Here is a 20,746-nt window from a genome sequence, read left to right as displayed (position 1 = left end):
CCAGTTGCTGTTCGGCGTTAAGATGAGGAGCCCTGAAGATGTGCGTTTATCTGAGGTTGTTGTGCAAGAAGAGCTGCGTTTGTTCGACGGCAAAAGAGATGCAGCGAGAGCGGAGGCGCGAATGAAAATTTCGGAGGAACAACAGAATATGAAACGGCAGTTCGATCGCAAGCGTAGGGAAGCTCCATTCTACGATATTGGTGAACTAGTGGCGATCAGTAGAACTCAATTTGGAAGCCACTTGAAGATTGCCAAAAAGTTCCTTGGTCCCTACCGGGTCACGAAGCAGAAACGGAATGACCGCTACGACGTCGAAAAGGTTGGCCTGCACGAAGGGCCGATGCGGACTTCAACATGCGCGGAGTACATGAAGAGATATGTTCCTGGCGAAGATGACGAGTACATCGAAGAGGCGGAAGACGTCGGTATGGACTCATCCGGGTCGTATGATTGTCAGGGAGGCCGAATGTCGGATGAAAATTTATAATGAACAACCCTAGTGTATTTTTTTGAATCCTCTCTCTTGAATTCTCATATAGATTTAACGAAGTTAGTGCCCATTTGATACTGTAAGAGATCGGTTGTTACGGCGCGATCGCGATACACTTGAATTACAGTTAGTTGAATTTGTATAAACCGCCTTTTTTGTCGATAGCCAGATCCGAAAAGTGTTCGATGGTGGTCAATTGTGGTTCGCGGTAGAAATCCTTCGAAAACTCACATTGGCGCCCAACTGAAAATCCACAATTAAACTACCGTTTAGCGATTTTTTTTTGGTTTGTGATCTTAAGATTTGGTTTTGTGCCTTTTTGGTTATCCGGCCTACGATAACCAATATATTTTAGCCCTTTACGCATAAAATTCGATACATAACATGGACTACACACACTTAACAGACGAAGAGGTGACGTATGAGCTGGCTCTGCGTCACGTAGTAAATTTAGGACCCACTACCCACAGAGGGAAAGTCCTCCGTCTGAAGGCACTCCTCCAGGAGGAAGCCTTAAGAGATAACCAGCCCACTAGCTCAGCCCATGTAATGAGTCCACAGTCAAACATTGAATACTGTGAAACTCAAATACAGCAGCTGCACATAAGCACTGAAGCGGCCATTCGAACAGCCGATAGGGCTGCGATCAGTCAATGTCGAACGCGGCTGACCCACTATCGCGACAGATTACGTTTGATCAATCCTCCGATCGAATTGAGAGAATTGCATGGAATGTTAACCATGCACGTAACTGTTTTACTCAACAAAGTGAATGGTACTAGTGTAGTGAGTAGTGTGCAACGCGGTGAGATCGAGGTGAATCATACTAGTTCAACGGGTGCCATAAGAAGAACCAATAACGAAGAGGAAGGAGCAGTCGGTGGAATGGCGGATGCCACGATTCCAGTGGGAAACAATTCAAATCAAGAATCCACACCACCGCCAGCATCACAGCCGCCTCTGATGACGTCATTCTCTGGTGGACAGGGACGAGGATTGCTGTTTTCGAGTTCGTTTCGAGCGCGAGGCAACGAAGATGGAGGTGAAACACAGCCTAGACAACGGAACACCTCACCACCGCCTCCCTACCTTCCACGGGAGCGAGAAACATGGAACCGGACAGCTCGAGAAACACAATCACGAGAAGTTCACGAGCTGCAATCGAGAATAGTGGAGATGCAGGAAAGAGAGCAGCGGATGCACGAAGAATACTGTCGAATGCGGGACGATCTGGAGCGGCTAGTGCGTCGAGAACGACCAGCGCCGGAACGAGTGGATGATCGACGGATTCAGAAGGCCGTGCACAACTGGCCTTTCAAGTTTCGCGGCGAAAAGGACACGACGTCACTCAACGTGTTCCTAGATCGCGTGGAGACGTTCGCGAGATCGGAAGGCATGAGTGATGCCACACTTCTGAGTTCCATCAAGCATCTACTGCAGGAGGACGCCATCGACTGGTACTCACGAGCAACGTCGCAAAACCAGTTGCGGACCTGGGACCAGTTCAAGCGGGAGATCAGAAGGGAATTCCTGCCCAGCGGATACTCCCAAATTCTGCGTCTGGAAGCCAGCTTTCGATTTCAAGGAAGGGAGGAATCCTTTGCGAAGTTCTACCGAGACATCTCAGCGCTCTTCCGCTTCGTCGATCCACCCATTCCAGACGACGAAAAGTTCTTCCTGGTGAAGAAAAACATGAACGAGAACTACGCAGCCATCGTAACAGCAGCGAGGCCTCGTTCACTGGAAGAAATGGTGGAAGTCTGCACCGGATACGACGAGACGAGGATGCTTCTGAACAGACAGCGCAGGATTCCCATTCCGCACAGCGCGCTTCTGGAACCGAACTTCACTACACCAGTAGTTCCTAGCAGACCACCACCGGTTCAGCATCACCAACAGCCACAGCGGTTCAACAGAGTTCACGCCGTGGAGGTAGAAGAAGGCGCATTCGAGCACGAAGCAGCGGAGGAAGGACCAGAAGACAATTGGCAGCACAACATCGACGAGCTGGTGGAGCAAGTCAACGCGTTGAAGTTGAACATTGAGCGGAGATCTGCGAGACCAAGCTTTGCCGCACGCGACGAAAGGCAGACAAGGCCAACGGATAGGTACAACCGGACAGAGGCTGACGTCCTGCGAGCAGCGCGGCAGTACATAAGAGGATGCAACGGCAAGGGGGACGCCCCTCACAGATAAGTTCTAGTTTATAAGAATGTAGAGCATTAGATCTTAAGCTTAACACCTAAGCCCAAATGGGAAATCCCAAAATACATGTATTAAGCTGAGATTTGCCGTTTTGTGATTTCTAGTTGAGCTATAGCCCCTCAGTGGTTGCGATTTGAGTCCTTGTTCTATTCGTTAGCGGTAATTGCTCTGCCACTACCGGGACACTTGCAACATTGGCGCCCAACGTGGGGCTTTACGTACAAAAAAATTTTCATTGAAATCGGTTCAGTATTTTTGGCGCCAGCGTTGAAACGGCAAAAAAGTGATATTTTCCAAAATGGTTGTTTGTACAAGATTCTCAAGTGGCAATTTCCTTGTTTCAAGGATATCTCCGCCATTACTCAATCGATTTTAATGAAAATTTTATGGCATTAGCTACACATAATATACTATTCATGGTAAAAAAAATTAGCTATTTTGACGAACGCAATCAAAAGTTATACAATATTTTCTGTGTGGCAATTTCATCGTGTTCGCCCTTTCTTCGGTCTGATGTGGATACAAACGATTGCAATCATCACTTCCTTCCCCTGAAGATGCCTGCTAGTTCCCGGCAGATAATCTCATTGGTTCCTTGTGTGAGTGTAACTGATCTGGCGATACTGGAGTAGCATCTACGGGCGGTCAATCAAGCTCAAGCTCAAGCTCAAACATATGAAAATTCTGTTTATGTATTTGACCATGTTTATAAATTTACCATATTTTACACATACAATCTGCCAAATGTTTTCCACTAATGAAAGTGCATTAATTGAACGAAAAACGCATAGCACCTACTCTGCATATGTGGTTTAGTAGGTCCTGTATATAAATATTACATTAACAAAGTTTAAAGAAGTTAAAAACACTTGGCACTTTTATTGATCAAAATATGATAAATTTCCAAATAACATTCTGAACATATATAGATTTTTAAAATTTTTTGCAGTGAATATAAAAACTCGAATAAAGCTGAAAGCCTTAGATATAAGCTGTAGCACAACAAAAAATTGAAAAAGTTTCATACAGTACTTATTGAGATAGAATGTTTTAAAAATTTGTTCAAAAAGCTTACAAATTTTACTAAAAGTTCTAAAACTTTTAGAAAACTTATTCGATCTCGCTCAAAATTTCACAAATGGAGCTGTATATATTGTTATTGGTCAAAATTTTTGTTTTAGATTGACGTATAAAAAAGTTTTGAACATTTTGATGAAAAATTTGCTGTATGGACATGGACAATTGTGTGATGCACTGTATATGACCTCAAATTAAAAAAAAAATGTATAAAAGCATCCAACTTGCTAAAAGTGCGTTTTTAATTGAAAAATATGAGGCATTGCATCTGAGATTTTATAGACATCCTTAGACATCTTGAACACCAAAATTCAATACACCATGGGGGACATCCATTAAGTTCGACACGGTCCTAGTGGGAAAAAGGGGGGGGGTTGTTAAAGTGTGACAAGCAATGTATTAAGTACATATAGAAAAAACCCGTACGAAGGGGGCAGGGGGAGATTTTTTACCGAATTCTTAATAGCTGAACGTTCAACAATCGAACACACGGTAAATTACAATGTTCACGCGAGTCAATAGAAATAGATTATAAATCTTGCACAGCTACAGCAAAAATTTACCTTACTGGTCAGCCAAATGCCTGAGTGTCCTCTGCTACACTCGGTTGATGGCTGTGCGTTTCCAGATAGTTTACCGATAGCTTCGTGTTAAGACGATCTTTGTTCGATCGTGGATTGCTGCAGAGTCCAAATTAGGCTCGATTTCCTGCCAAATTGCGTCTCTGAATTTCTCTGCTAGTGCCGTTGTCAGCGGTCACCATGCCGAATTACACAAATTCTTCAACTGCCTCGATTTCATCACCGTTGAAAGAATTTCTGGGTGGCGGGTGCGTTAATTCCTCACTAGAGGCTTTTGCCATCATGTATATTGTCTTCGGCACATCAATGACAAATCCGATTCGCCTGGCTTCATTTTTCAGTAGAATGCACGTTTCCACCATCGTCTCAAATTTGCGAGCTATAATATCAATACCTATCATTAGCGAAACCAAGCAGCTGAACGAACTCTCCGTATTACACCCTCTAAAGCAATGTTAAACAATAAGCTCGAAGACCATTGCTGGAACCCTCTGCGAGATTCGAAGGGACTCGAGAGTGTCCCTGATACTCGTACTACGCACATTACTCGATCCATCATCGTCGCACAATGGAAAAAAAATAGATATAAAACGCGAATAAATTCAATATCTCTGCTCGGAGTGGATGGATTTGAATGAAATTTTGACACAAACTGCGAAAAACTCTACAGTTTCGGATAAGGAGGGGGTCATTCGCCGCACGATGCTGGAAATCAGTGTATCGGGCCCGTTTTACCCCATTCTCTCTCTTTTTCACCTTTTTGGAAAAATCCTGAAGTGCAAAATAAATGATTTATTTGATTCGTGTTTGTGTTAAAACTTCCGTAGTATCGAATGGAGTTGGTTTGGCTCACCGCACGGCCTTAAAAATTGAATTATCTTCAAATAACCCCGATATCCCCTATTTCTTTAAATTTTTACATGCATCTCCGTCCGGAAGGGAAAACAATCGACAAGAGAAGGAGCAATCTTATGTCAAATTTTCGATACAATGGAAGTTTCTACACAAATACGAGTTAAATAAGCCATTTATTTGGCACACTAGTCGGGAATAGATGAGGATTTTCTCAAAAAGGTGTGAAAAAGAGAGCGCGGGGTAAAACGAGCTCAATACACTGATTTCCAGCATCGTGCGGCGAATGACACCCTTTTTATCTGAAACTGTAGAGATTTTTGCAGTTTGTGTCAAAAATTCATTCAAATCCATCCACTCCGAGCAGAGATATTGAATTTATTCGCGTTTTATACCGATTTTTTCCCACTGTGCGTCGCCTTGATCAATCGTATCAGTTTATCCGAGAATCCGTATTCGCGCATAATCTGCCATTGCTGGCCTCGATCGATTGCATCATATGCCGATTTGAAATCGGCGAACAAATGATATGTGGGCACGCTGTATTTGCGACATTTCTGCAACACCTGACGGATGGCGAACGTCTGATCCGTTTTAACGCGTTCGCCTGATTTTGCCCCTCGAGCTCGCTTGCAATCGATGATAGACGGCGGTATAAAATTTAAGAGAGTATCTTGTAGGCAGCGTTCAGTAGTGTGATCGCGCGATAGTTTCCGCAATCCAACTTCTCGCCCTTTTTGTAGATGGGACACACGATACCTTCCATTTATTTCTCCGGTAATACTTCCTCCTCCCAAATCTTGGTAAATGACCCAGTGTAGTGCTCTCACCAGTGATTCTCCACCGTAGTTAAGAAGCTCGCTTAGTAGTTGATCTGCTCCAGCGGCTTAGTTGTTTTTCTACCAGCCAACCTCCCCGTCAATTTCTTGGAGAATAGGGCTGGACATCTTTCATCCTGCGCACGTACTCCTAGATGTGTTTCCACGCCACCTTCGGTGCTTGAAAGGTTCCATTGAGGTGCTCATCGTAATGCTGCCGCCACCTCACGCTCACCCGTGATTGGCTCGGCACATGTCGGCTTGTGGCACAAACAACCTGCCCAAGCGGTTCAACTTGTCGTAGAACTTCCGTATGTCCTTAGCGCGGTACAACTCTTCCATCGCTTCGCGATCTCGTTCTTCCTGCTGGCACTTCTTCCACCAGAAGGCTGAGCTCTGCCTGTTCTGCGCCTGTCTAAAACGTGTCTCATTTGCTCTCGTATGGTGTTGCAACAATATCGCCCATGCTGCATTTTTCTCGTGTTTCAATTGTTCACATTCGCCGTCGTATCAATCGTTTCTGTGATTCGGACCGGAAGTCCCTCCAGCCATCTTCAAGTGTAGCTGCGCCAAGCTGTTCTTTCGTTGGTAGGGCCTCACTGCTAGCTGCCTGCACCGTAGTCTTGAGCCACTTCTACGTTACGCAACTGCTCGATGTTGAGTCGCGGTGTTCGACTTCGATGCGTGGTAATAACTGTTGAAAGTTCTGAGCGCATGCTTTACAGTGACTATGTAGTGATCCGAAACAATATTCGCACTGAGGTATGTGCGGACATTGGTTATATCCGAGGAGAATTTACCGTCGATTAGAACGTGGTGGATTTGGTTTTCTGTTTGATGGTCTGGTGATCTCCAGGTAGCTTTGTTGATATCTTTATCGGTACGTACATTTCCTCCCTTCCTACCTGCGCGTTCATGTTGTCGACAACGATTTTCACGTCACGCGGCGAGCAACCATCACCGTATGTTTGCTCTTACTGCGCATGGAACGCTTCTTCCTTGTCACCAGGTCTCCTTTCGTGTGGGCAATACACGTTGATGATGCTATAGTTGAAGAAAAGGCCCTTAACTCTCAACATGCACATCCTTGCGTTGATCGGCTGCCACCCGATCACACGTTGTCGCATCTTGCCCAACACTATAAATCCTGTTCCCAGTTCCTGAATCGTGGCACATTTTTGGTAGAAGGTAGCCGCTCGATGCCCGCTTTTTCACACATTCTGTCTAGTCCAACAGTGCAGTGCCACGATGTCGAAGTTGTGGGGATGTAATTCATCGTAGATTATCCTGTCACATCCTGCGAAACCAAGTGACTTGCAATTCCATGTTCCAAGTTCGTCGCGTGGGTCTTTGCCGATTGTATCGAGTCGTGTTTTCTCCTATGTTATTCGTAAAGGGGACTTTAACGGGTGGCTTATTGGGCCTGTGCCAACACTCCTGTCACGCCATAGGGTCATCGTGCCAGTTCTGTTTAGCGTCCCAATCAACACTGGGTCGACCACGCTGATGAAGCTACCACCTGGGGTCTAACAGGGCTTGATGCAACATTTCTTACTCAGCCGCTGGATGCCAAAACAGACGCTGTTTGAACCACACCTCCTTGATGAACAAACGCTCGGGTCGTACCTCCTCAATCTAGCTGAAGTCAGAAGGACAACAGTGCCCAGGCTGCACTACCAGCTAAGCACACAACTCTTAGCTGGCGGTCTTTGTCATCGCTTGACCCGTGTAAGCATATGAGGTAAGAACTTGTAAGGACCAGAGCTATGTTGGAGGATCTCCTTATCGACTCATCGTTTTGCAGCCCCTTTCCACTATAGCTTAGTCAAATTTATACCAATTGACTGGATGTTTTGTACACAGTAAGATACGTGCTATATCTTGCCATGTATGTTGTACATTGTACAACAATCAATCCATCAATTGGTATAAAATAAACTGAGCCTCTTGAAAAAAGTCTCATAACACACCCTATGTAAAAAGCGTAAAATCGAGCTGTTCTGAGCTTATACCTAACAACACCCACTCTTATAAATCCTTGAATAAGAAAAAAAAATAGTCAATCAAATTCAGCAGACTGCACTGCATAGTTAGGATACTAGGATTAAGACCACATGAGGCTGGTCGCCATCAGTGTGGAACCGCGATGGGGATAAACCGGCACACCACAATTCGCGTTTTGCGCTGATTTGATTGATGCAAATGTTTTGCCTCAGTGGAGCGCAATCGAACCGGAAGTGGGGGGAATACTAATCGGATTTGAAGTGAGCAACCTGCAAATGCATGTGTACATATCGTAGGAAAAATAGCGGCTTCGAACGAAAACAATTAAAATGCGAATTGATTTTCCGCCACTACTGGGGGAGGCTCGCAACGGGCCAGGCAAATCCGTTTTTGGTGACGATCGTGAGTGGCGGAAATGAAACGAAATCCAACTTTATGACTTGAATTCGACGCTGCTCTGCATGCACGGAGGTTGGAGCCGGAAATTGATTTAGCGAATGTAGGTAGTAGCTTTAATTGCTACAGTGAGCGAGAAGAAGGGTGCGAAGAAGAAAAAAAGAGCGAGTGAGGAATTGGAATTAGAACCCAGACTGGATTCGAAAAAGGGGAAAAAGCTGCTTTGAGGGTTGACCTGCCAAGAGCCAATGCCGGTTGGAAATGTCCCCTATCACCAGCGAAGGAAGTACTCGCCCCAGATTCCACCGGATTACCAGTAAGTATTTCCCATTTATTAAATTAGGTATTCATTTTTCAATTGACGTATTGTTATGTATGTAGAGTAATTTTAGGCTGTTAGGAACGATTGTTGGAATTACAAAATGTTTGTTTTTCAGCTGTGCAGTCTTAAATATAGCGTTGATTTTGACCAATCTTTGCCATAGTTTCAGCCTTTGAATAACTTTTTTATGGGTCGTACGGTGTCAAAATCTCGATTATTATTGAACTTTCATGTACCTAAATATTCAGGGGTTTTAGGATCATTTCAGGGCGGTTCCTAGGGGATTCTAGAGGCGCTTTAGGGGATATCAAAGGGTTTCAAAGCATTTCCATGGGTTTCAGGGGTGTTTCAGGAAATACCCCGTGCAGGAGTTTGTGTCTACTACCTATGAGGGCTTCGTGGTCGCCAAAGTAAACCATGTCTTCTTTTGTAGCTGTTATGCGCCTCCGCGGTGGCCGATCGAGCGGTTCACGCAAATGCTGGACCGCTTAACGACCGTGCTAACAGGGCGAAGGCCGGTGGTAATAGCGGGTGACTTTAATGCTTGGGCTGTGGAATGGGGAAGCCGTTTCACGAACCAGCGGGGTCAGATCCTGCTAGAAACACTGGCCATCTTAGATGTCGACTTGGCTAACGTCGGTACTAAGAGTACCTATAGTCGAAACGGAGCGGAGTCAATTATTGACGTGACCTTTTGTACTCCTGGCCTAACAAGTAGTCCGAACTGGAGAGTAGATGATGGCTACACTCACAGCGACCACCTGGCGGTTCGCTACAGTATCGACTACAACAACAGCAGACAGCGGATAGAAGAAGAGGCGGCTAGGCCAAGGCCAAGCCCTCGTAGGTGGAAGACATCATACTTCGACGAAGAGGTATTTAGGGAGGCGCTCCGCCGTGAGCGAAACTTAATCGGTTTAGACGGCGACGAGCTGGTAGCGGTGCTCTCACGTACGTGTGATGCGACCATGCCTAGTCCACCCTAGAAATGGGAGGCCACCAGCTTACCGACCTACGGGCTAGGCGGCGGATGCAGCGAGCACGATCAGAGGAAGAGCGAAACAAACGGCGGGTGGTGTTCGCCGCTGCAAAAGCAGCGCTTGAGACCGAGATAAGAGCAAGCAAAAAGGCCTGCTTTGAGGGTCTCTGTCGAACCCGTGGGGTGACGCCTACAGGATCGTTATGGCCAAGACGAGAGGTGTGATGGCTCCTATAGAGCAATCTCCAGAGATGTTGGAGGGGATCATTGGAGGACTTTTTCCGCGTCATGATCCTAGTCCTTGGCCTCCTTTCGTAGGACAGCCGTGGACTGGGGCTGGCGATGAGGAGAGGGTCACCGATGTGGAACTTGCGGGGATAGCGAAGTCCCTTAGCGTAGGTAAGGCCCCTTAAAAGTAGCTATTGCAGAGGCTCCCGAGATGTTCAGGTCTGCTATGCAGAAATGCCTGGACGAGGGAGTTTTCCCAGAAGCTTGGAAGAGGCAGAGCCTGGTACTATTGCCAAAGGCGGGAAAACACCCGGAGACCCGTCGGCATATAGACCAATATGCTTGATTGACACGGCGGGGAAGGTGCTCGAAAAGATCATCCTCAATAGAATGTTGAGGTTCACCGAGGGCGAAAATGGTCTTTCGAGCAACCAGTACGGCTTCCGGAAGGGGAGGTCCACCGTAGACGCTATCTTGTCGGTTACAAAAACCGCCGAAAAAGCACTCGAGCCTAAGAGGAGGGGAATCCGCATCTGCGCGGTAGTGACTCTGGATGTAAGGAATGCGTTTAATAGCGCCAGCTGGTCTGCTATTGCCGATGCGCTGGGGATACCGGAGTACATGTACAAGATTCTCGAAAGCTACTTTCAGAACCGCGTACTAGTTTACGACACGGAGGTGGGTCGGAAGTGCTTTCACATAACCTCAGGAGTCCCGCAAGGTTCCATCCTGGGTCCGGTGTTATGGAATGTCATGTACGACGAGGTGTTGAGGTTAGAGTACCCAGTGGGAGTGGAGATTGTCGGATTTGCCGACGACATTACGCTCGAAGTCTACGGTGAAACGATCGAGGAGGTGAAGTTGACTACCGACCACTCGATAAAGGTTGTGGAGGCGTGGATGCGGTCCAGGAAACTGGAACTGGCTCACCACAAGACAGAGGTGACGGTTGTTAACAACCGGAAGTCGGAGCAGCAGGCGGAGATCAGTGTAGGAGAGTGCACTATCCTGTCAAAGCGCTCCGTCAAACACTTGGGCGTGATGATTGACGATAAGCTTACCTTCGGTAGCCACGTCGATTATGCCTGTAAAAGAGCCTCCACAGCTATTCCGGCACTGTCCCGGATGATGTCCAATAGCTCTGCGGTATACGCCAGTAAGCGCAAGCTTCTGGCTAGTGTTGCTACGTCCATACTTAGGTATGGCGGCCCGGCGTGGGGCACCGCGCTAAGTACTGAATGCTACCGACGGAAGCTGGAAAGTACTTACAGGCTTATGTGTCTGAGGGTTGCGAGCGCGTACCGTACCGTATCACACGACGCTCTCTGCGTCATTACTGGTATGGTGCCTATCAGCATTCTTATCAGTGAGGACATGGAGTGCTTCGAAATGCGCGGCACAAGAGGCATACGCAGGTCTGCCAGGATGGCCTCCATGGTCCAATGGCAGCGCGCGTGGGACACTTCCACCAAAGGAAGGTGGGCCCATAGGTTGATACCGAGGGTAGATAGTTGGATTAATAGGCGCCATGGGGAAGTTACATACCACCTGACACAGGTCCTTACAGGTCATGGTTGCTTCCGACAGTATCTACATTCTACACCGTTTCGGGCATGCGGATTCTCCCGAATACCCAGTGTGCAATAGTTTAGAGGAAACAGCGGAACACGTTTTGTTCGTGTGCCCGCGTTTTCGCACAATGCGTGACCGCATGCTTGCCACATGCGGGGTGGACACAACTCCGGACAACTTGGTCCAGAGGATGTGTAGGGATGAGGTTAGCTGGAACGGCTATCACCCATATCGTCTGGGAGCTACAGAGGAGGTGGCGCGTGGACTCGGAGAATGGCTAGTCCAGATGCAGTACAAGAGGTGGTCCAGGGGTTCGAAGTCGGCTTCGTAGGTCATACCGGTGCCCTGCGGTCGAGATCGACCCTTACAGCGATTAAGTGGCCGCGGGGAGGAAGTCCCGGTAGCGGTGCTGTCGTAAGGGTTGGAAAGGGGTCCCCGGCAAGGGTCGGGGTAGGTGAGACCCTGCTGTCTGCAACCTTCGGGTGCATCTGATAGTGCCTGAAGGATAGTGATACCCTTCCTTACGGGCAGGTCAGATCGGGTTGCACGTGGGCATCAGTTCTTGATGTCTGCAAAGCAGTTGGGCGCGGGCGGGGTTGACTCTGCCCGCCTTCCGAGGACAAACGGGGTGGCGAGGACCACTCGGGAAACTGGATAAGCGCCAGCATGCTACCGTGATGGACTCTCCAGAGCGAGTCATCGATGTTCGTTGTTGCTAGGCTACGGCAGCTTACCTTGAGGGTGCGATATGCACTAGCCCCTCTCTGAAGCAATACCTTCTTGGTGGTTCCGGAGAGACGTAGGGTTTGGCGACCATAGGAATGTGTTTTAGTGGGCCGAGGAGAGAGTAGTCCTGGCTTTTACTAGTGTTGTAGAAGACGGCCTTAACCCCACACTACCCTTACCTTCCTGTTAGGGTGTCTGTTGAGCAGATTTATCCCCCTATGGTTTAGAAGGAAAAAAAGGGGGTGTTTCAGGAGGTTTCAGAGGGATTCCAGGTGGTCTTAGGGGCCTTTCGGAGGATTGCAAGGAGTCTCACGGAAGAACCAAGAGGTATCAGGGGCGTTTCAGAGGATCTCAAAGGGTTTCTAAACCAGTTATAGGGTTATGGTGTGTCTCTTGGGAGTCTCAGGGGTGTTTTCGGGGGGCTTCATAGACGTTTCCGAGGATCCCAGAGGCGCTTTAGGGGGCCTCAGGATGGCTCCAGGGTGTCTCAGAGACGTTCCAGGGGGTCTCAGAAGCGTTTTAGGGGGATTCGGGCGTTTCAGGTGGTATCAGGATTGCGTCTGTGGGTCTCAGGGGGTTTCACTCAAGCACAAGGCAAGGGCTAGGATCAGTTTACCAGACACATCATTTTTTATGCTGTTTGGCACACTGAGGCCTACCTCTGACATTTATGATGCCCTGAGTTTGAAAAATAACGAAACAAATAACGAAATAAAGTATTCATGTTTAAGGGCCCCTATAGCCACAGCTATAAAGGCGTGGGCATTTAGCATGACCCTGGCGAGAGTGACGGGCTTGATTCCCAGTCGGTCCAGTAACTTTTCGTAATGGATATTTCCTTGACTGCTTTCGGCATAGAGTATCTTCGTGCCTACCGCACGAAAAACACATCCAAAGTGGTTATTGGCAGAGAAAGCTCTCAGTTAATAGCTGTGGAAGTGTCCATAGAAGTTGCTCTCTGTCACTATCAATGGTATAGGCTGACTGCGATCCAAGTCAGCGTGTGCTCTGTTGAGTCACCGTCACTTTTATTTTCCCATCACAGCTGGACTGATTGCGATGGCGGGTAGGTATCACTGATAGGCCATCTTTAAAATTCGTTTAAATATCAGAATAAACAGCTAAAGCGATGAAATTTGAATATGTGGTACAGAAAAACAAGTTTTGTATGTTGGTCATTAAACATTTTGAGTTTTGGCTAAAATTGCCAAAATATTAGTTCAGTTGCTATGATAGTGCTCTGAAGTGCGGGTCAGTATCAAGTCGTTGCTGGTCACTATCGTTTTGATATATCAACTGACATGACTGATATTCCGCAGCTCTGAGAACACAAAGCTGAGAAGCAGGCTATGTCCCAGTGAGGACGTCACGCCAAGAAGAAGAAGAAGAAGTGCTTATAGTTACGTGGCAGAAGTTCCAACTGTAGTGTTGCAACAATATAAATGTTTTTGTTTGTTTTATTGAGTGTACCGATAGGTCCGTTGATTTTTTTATAATTATTTTATCACAATTCATTTTGAAGCTATCTAGTATTATTCTTCTACTCATTTGTGGCTTTACATTCGCACCGGAACTTGGACTGCCTCTCTTCAACTTTATTTAACTGTAATTTAAGCACTTTCGCAGTTATTAATGGAAGGGCTTTCTTTGCCTGTCATTTCAGGTATTGTGAGGTAAGTACGATGATGCAATCATTTGATTTAGTGTGCGTGTATAAAGAAATTTATTCCTTTTTGTGGATTGAAAATTGTGGTCCTTCTAAGCCCTATTTACCTATCATTCTAATTTTAATCTTCTCCGTGCTTTTTCATTTTCCACAGGTCACGAATATTGTTCGGTGATTATATGCGAGAAAATCGAACATCGCGTGTGGGAGGAAGTATCGCTGTGAGCGGAAGTGCAGGATCACAGGCTCCAGTTTGCGTGGGGGGTGGTACCAGTGTAGGTAGTAGTGGTAGTGGAGCCTCTGTGTGCAGTGGGGAAGAACCGTACTCGATAACGGGCAGTTCGGTATCGTCGATAGCTCAGGACACTTGTAATAGCAACATAACATCGGTAGCAGTAGCGAGCAACACCGGCAGCAGTGGCATTAGCATCGGCCCCAACTGTAGCAGTGGCGGTGGCCAGTCGGGTTGTACCATCGAGAGTACCGGTGTGAATAGTGTCAATAATTTTGCCCCTAGTAATAACGGTAATAATGGTAATGGACCAACCTCACCGCTGACTGTGCAACATCACCAGCAGCAGTTGGGTTCTGGAGTACAACATCAACAGCAGCAATACACGGTGCATCGCATTGTGCCACCAGGTGGCGCTGGTGGTGGTGGGGGAGGTAGTGTAGTGTCGGTTTCCAGCAGTGCTGTTGCTGTTAATAATAATATCAGTAATAACAACGGTGGCGGTTTAGCTGCTGTCATTGGAGGATTAGCTGCTGGCGTAGGTGGACCACTGGCAACCTTCAGCTTATCAGGTGCATCAGCCATCGTGAACAGGGCTAATAACAATGATGCTGGCAGCACTAATGACGATTGCGACCACCAAAATTCACCCGGTAAGTACCGAAAACGTTTTTGATGGTATGCAACGTGAGGTGTCCCTACTGGAACCGACCAGCTTCGAGATGTAGTGTTCATGGCTGAGTGACGTTAATTAAGCGACAGTTATCTGATCTAGCACTTCACCAGGGGTTATATTTCTCCGAAATGGCTGCTATGAAATTGTGTTGATGTCAGAAAAATAAGACACTTGTTCAGTTGATGAAGCATGCTTTGCTGAGGCAGCAGCAGTAGCACACTTTGTACTGCCATGGGGACGCATGGTGAACTGTAAATTGGTAACATTGATGTGTTTAGGTGTTAAAAGTCTGTGGGTTCAACAGCGGTATTCGACCGTATGCAACGAGATAGCGTTACTATATGTTATGTTTGAAGGCTAGAGCTTTCAATCTTGGAAAGAATAAAAGTGGCGCCAAAACAGGCAACCGCATCGTTGTTTTACAACCTGCTGAGCACTGTATATCAATAAATTGTTTTGTAGAGCGCCCATAATAGCGCCACAGCATACTTAATGATTTCTAAGTTTTATATAGTTACCTTAATCCTTGCCTTAATCTCATACTTCCCTGTCTGAAATTTGTAGCAAATTCCATAAAAAGGTCATTGTCGAAGCATTACAAGATTATTTACAGATTATTTACAAGATGCGTAATGAATTATTTCCTGTGCTGTCATGGTAAAATCAGCTAGTTAGTCAAGGTTCTCCGATTTCAGCAGCGCCCCTCCACTGGTACATTCCCATGGATGAATTCCTGGAGGAATCTGTGAAGGAACCGCTTGCGCAATTCCAGAAGGAACTGCTGGAACAACTTCTGAAAGAATGCATGGACCAACATTTGAAGAAATCGACAATGATTTTTCTTAAGGGTCTAACTGACATTGTCCTGTAGATGGGCTAGATCACGCCCGAAACCGGTCGACGAAAAGGTAATTTTAATCTTTTCTTGACGATTGTAAGAACGATAAGTGTTATGTCTTGTCTCATTTCGCGTCTCGTGTGTGTCGTGAAGTTCTTACGTTAGCAAAAACTTTGAAAGTTAATAGCCTGCCTAACTGACTTGATCGATTTCTCTTCGTCGACTCTCTCTTTCGCTAATAACTTTATCAAACGAAATAAATCATTATTCTTTTTGTTTCTAGAGCAAGATGTAGTCGTCGTCTTCGCATTTCAACCAAAAAATCTTCGGAAAACTTAATACACTTTTCGTAATAAAACAAAGAGAGGATCGATGAAGAGAAAAATAGAAAATCTCAGCTAGGCCCTAATGAAGAATCAGTGTTGAAATCCCTGGTGAAATTTCTGAGGAAATTTAAAAAAATGAAGAAATCGTTAAAGATATTACCGAAAGTATCACTGAAGAAATTTCAGAAAGAATTACAAAAAACCCTAATTAATCCACCTAGCGGTGATGGCGCCTTTCTCGTGCCTTTGAAACCCTATTTCAATAAAACTCAAGCGAAATGTTTATGTATATCGCACTTTCATACAATTAACAGAAATCCATTTCATGATACCAGAAATTATATCGTTTATCTGGCTTTCAATGTTTGAGCCTCAAACTCTTAAGAAAAAGACGCTATCTTGAATTTGAAGCCGCCATTTAGGATTAAAGTTAGCCATCTTGGATGTTCTGGCTGCCATTTTTGGAATCCAGACATCATCCCCATACCAAATATACCAATAATGCATTGTTTCATGCCCTAAAACTCCATTAAACAGCCGCGACATTGAATTCGGAGCCGCCATCTTAAATTTAGATCGCCATTTTGGACTCTGGAAGTCTTCCCCATACCAAATATACCAATATTGCACGGTTTTAGAGCCGAAAACTTAATTTAACAGCCGTTAGAGCTTAAATCTCCATCAAACAGCCGCCATCTTGAAACTGAAGCCGTCATCTTGGATTTTATCGCCATCTTGTACATTCTGGTCGACATTTTTGGACTCCGGACATCTTCCCCATATTGAATATTCTCATATAGCATGCATTATGAGCCTAAATATCTAGTAAACAGCCGCGATCTTGAATTTTGAGCCGCCACCTTGAACATTTGGCTGCCATTTTGAATTTTGTGCCGACATCGTGGAGCTCCTGGTCTCCAGTGTTGATTTCCGCATAAAACTCGTCAACCATGCTAAGGGTTACAAAAATTGCTGCAGTTTGATTTATCGCATGAAGGGCTAGTTCAGTTTTATATACGGCCAGTGCTACTGGTGCTGGTCCGGATCATTGAAATGGCCATAACTTCGGAACGCCTTGGACGATCTGGACCATTTAGGATAGCAAACAATTCCGGTTCGATTCAAGCTATAATCCGAAAAATCGGCCAATGGGAAGTGCCTTAAAATTGAGTGAACTTATTTTGCGCACATACATACACACATACATACACATTCAGACATAATCTCAATTCGTTGACCTGAGTTGATTGGTATATGCGACTTGATCCACCGAGCCTTTTTTCGAAAAATCATTTTTTGAGTGAACATATATTTTTTTAGTACACTAAGTGTGCTAGAAAGGCAAAACACTACTTTCGAGCTTTTTTGCTTTAGTTATCTCACTAAACCAATAGATTCCAAGATCTTTTTGATAGCAAATTTGATAATCTTTCAAATGCGATAAGTTTGACCATTTTCAAGTTATAGCCAGCTTCAGACAAGCAAAGTCAAAAACATGTAATGTTCAATTACTACGTAACTATTGAAATTTGACCATATGCGTAAAACACATTTTTCACCGGTCGGAACCTGTTTGCTTGCTAACGCTGTGTCGCATACATAGGTGCAGTTCAATATTATATTTAGCCGCTTTCGGAGGGACACTCGGAACTGGTTACGGCACTACCGGCTGTCCCTAATGTGGTCCTAACCTATTTCTTTTATAACCAGTCATCAGGTTATCAGAAAAGCCGTCATTTGTTGTATCGCACGCATGAGTTTGGCACTTTTTTATATTTGGCCACATCCGTCGAGATCCCCGGAACCGGTTCCGGACAACTACCGGTTCAGATATGGTCTGATACTGCTTTCCTGCTAACCGTTCATCAGGTTATCGGAAATGCCTCTGTTTGATGTGTCGCATGCATCGGTTTGGTACTCTTTTATATTTTTGTACATCCGGAACCGGTTCCGGAACACTACCGGTTCAGATATGGTCTGATACTGTTTTCCTGCTTACCGTTCATCAGGTTATCGGCAATGCCGCTGTTTGATGTGTCGCATGTATGGGTTTGGTTCACTTTTATATTTGGCCACATCCGTCGGGACCCCCGGAACCGATTCCGGAACACTGCTGGTTCAGATATGGTCTGCTCTTGTTTTCCTGCTAACCGTTCATCAGGTTATCGAAAATGCCGCTGTTAGATGTGTCGCATGCATGGGTTTGGTACTCTTTTATATTTGGCCACTTCCGGTGGGACATCCGGAACCGGTTCCGGAACACTACCGGTTCAGATGTAATCTGATACTGTTTTCCTGCTAACCGTTCATAGGATTATCGAAAAAGCCGCTGTTTGATGTGTCGCATGCATGAGTTATGTTCAATTGGATATTTGGCCACTTCCGGCGGACACCCAGAACCGGTTCCGGAACACTACCGGTTCAGATATGGTCTGAGACTATTTTCCTGCTTACCGTTCATCAGATAATCATAAATGCCGTGGTTTGGTGGGTCGCATGTATGGGTTTGGTGCATTTTCATGTCTGGCCCCTTCCAGGGGTACCAGTTCCGGAACACCTAAATGGCCATAACTCCGGAACGACTGGACCGATCCGAACCATTTTCAATAGGAAACAATGGGACCAGATGCCGCGTCGAATGAGCCGTCGATCGTTAAAATCGGTTGATATTTACTATCTAAAAGTGATGTGACCTTTTTTTGTACACATACACACACACATACATACACACACACACACATACACACACACAGACATCATCTCAACTCGTCGAGCTCAGTCGATTGGTATATGAAACTTGCCCCTCTGGGGGCTCTATCGAAATTTCATTTTTGGAGTGAACATATAGCCTTTCGGTACACCTTGGTGTACGAGAAAGGCAAAAATCTGAAGAAAACTTTAAATGGTTCCTGGAAAAAATTTTGAAAAAAAAAAATGAAATATTGGATTTATGGATTATGGATTTATGGAAACACCTGGAAACCCCTGGTGGAATACCTTACAAAACCAGTTGAGATATTTCTGGAAAAAAATCCTGAAGAAATCCCACAATTAACATCCTAAACATTTTTTTAAATGAATTCCTGAAGCGGAGGAATCCATAGAGAAAGTCCTGGAGGTACGCTTGGAGGAAATCCTGAAGGAATTTATGAGAAAATAGCCGGCAGATTTTCTGACGAAATCTCTGTGTGAATTTCTGCAGGAATCTCTGCAAAAATGCCTTTTAGTCTTTCCGTAAAAATCCTTATAAGAATCTCTGAAAGAATCTTTGGGAAATTTTCTGAAGGAATCATTGGAGGATTTTCAATTACTTTTTTAAGCAATCCTTGGATCAATTTCTGGAAGAGAAATGTCTTTAAGGAATATCAAAGGGAATGTGAAGAAAGATTTCATCATTTTCCCTTAATAAACTCTTTGGGGATTTTCGTAATAATCTCTTGTAGAACTTCTTAAGCAATCGCTAGAGAACGTTCTTTAGAAAGCGCCAGAGAAAATGTTTGAGGAGTTCTGAATTTCTGATTCTTAATGTATCCGTGAATCATTTTTGTTTTGAAAAATTCCTAGGTGAATCTCTATTAGGCTGTCCCTTATTTTTCAAAAATTCGAAATGTTATACATAAGTTCGTTGTTGGAAAATGATCGTTTTAGCCAAGAAATGATCGTGTCAAAATTTGAAGTCCGTATCTCAAGGCTAAGTGGTCCCTCAAGGGGTTACGAAAGGCTGAAATAACAAAAGGCTGAAACACGAATGGCTGAAATTACAGAAGGCTGAATGCATCAAAAGGCTGAAATAACATAAGGCTGAAATAGTGATTCGACTAGTTCTCAAACGCACCAGCCTAAAGACTAATCTCAACACTAACAACTCAAACAAACAGATCATTCTAATAGGGAATAATTACATACATTCATTGATTTTTCGATCTATTTGAAAATTTGCTTGTTGGTCGATTACCCAGCCGTGACATTCGCATTGGTTTTGCTTGAGCTTGACGATTGACCATCCTACCAGCGGCGTCATGGTGTAACACGCTAAAAATAATTTACACAAATGAAAAATTACGCGGAAAAAATAAACGGTAATGAATATTATTGGACACGCAAAGCTCAATGGTTTTCTTCGGTACTTTCAGGTCATGAATTCAGTCTACCGTCCTAGTTCATGGTTGGCCTACCGTCCCTAGCTCATGGTTGGCCAAACTAAGCCATTTTGGGGGAACATACTTCAGTTACTATGTTCTGAATTGAAAAGTTTCACAACTGGCCATAATCCATATATATTGATCGAACACATTACTAAGGCAGTATTTTACAAAAGAATAGCATATATTTCAAAGAAGGGAAAATCTCTGATGATATTGTTTTAGTAGCCGTAATAATAACAATCTCCTAAACAAAATGACTCGAAAGACTAGCTCATGTTTAGAGAAGGATAAATTAACGATATGAGTATTATCGAATCCATTTGTATTCGTTGGTATGCATCATTTGTCTTTTCACTAGAAGTTCAGTTTCGAAACTAGGCCATGCTGAGGTTTACGCGAACGATTCGCGTTCGGACCAAAAACTTTTCATTATTTTTCTTGACTCCCTTTGGCATTGAGTATCTTCATGCCGATATTCCAAAGCTGAGAGGCAAGCTCTATCTCAGTGCGGGCGTTACTCCAAGAAAAGGAAGAAGTGCTATAACTTACACTACCCGTCATAAGTACGGACTCACAAAAAGTATTGCAACAATATTGCATCACCCTGACTCAC

At 44.9% G+C, this 20,746-nt stretch overlaps 1 protein-coding gene across 7 annotated transcripts in view; it reads left to right on the top strand.

Annotated features, from left to right (window-relative positions):
- Positions 1-20,746, top strand: part of LOC109430287 (uncharacterized) — a 225,532-nt gene that overhangs the window by 24,616 nt on the left and 180,170 nt on the right. For 3 of the 7 annotated variants that reach the window (XM_062846179.1, XM_062846178.1, XM_062846175.1), the window contains exons 3-4: positions 8,324-8,739; positions 14,071-14,801. In XM_062846179.1, the coding sequence (XP_062702163.1) occupies positions 8,672-8,739; positions 14,071-14,801 (799 nt within the window). In that variant the 5' untranslated portion in view covers positions 8,324-8,671. Of the gene's footprint in view, positions 1-8,082; positions 8,740-14,070; positions 14,802-20,746 lie in introns of all 7 variants that reach the window. The other 4 variants (XM_062846180.1, XM_062846177.1, XM_062846176.1 and 1 more) reach the window with 4 other exon arrangements.

This window comes from Aedes albopictus, chromosome 1 (assembly GCF_035046485.1).
Source record: "Aedes albopictus strain Foshan chromosome 1, AalbF5, whole genome shotgun sequence".
In the NCBI taxonomy this organism is placed as follows: Eukaryota; Metazoa; Arthropoda; class Insecta; order Diptera; family Culicidae; genus Aedes; species Aedes albopictus.
This window is presented reverse-complemented; position numbering and strand designations above follow the sequence as displayed.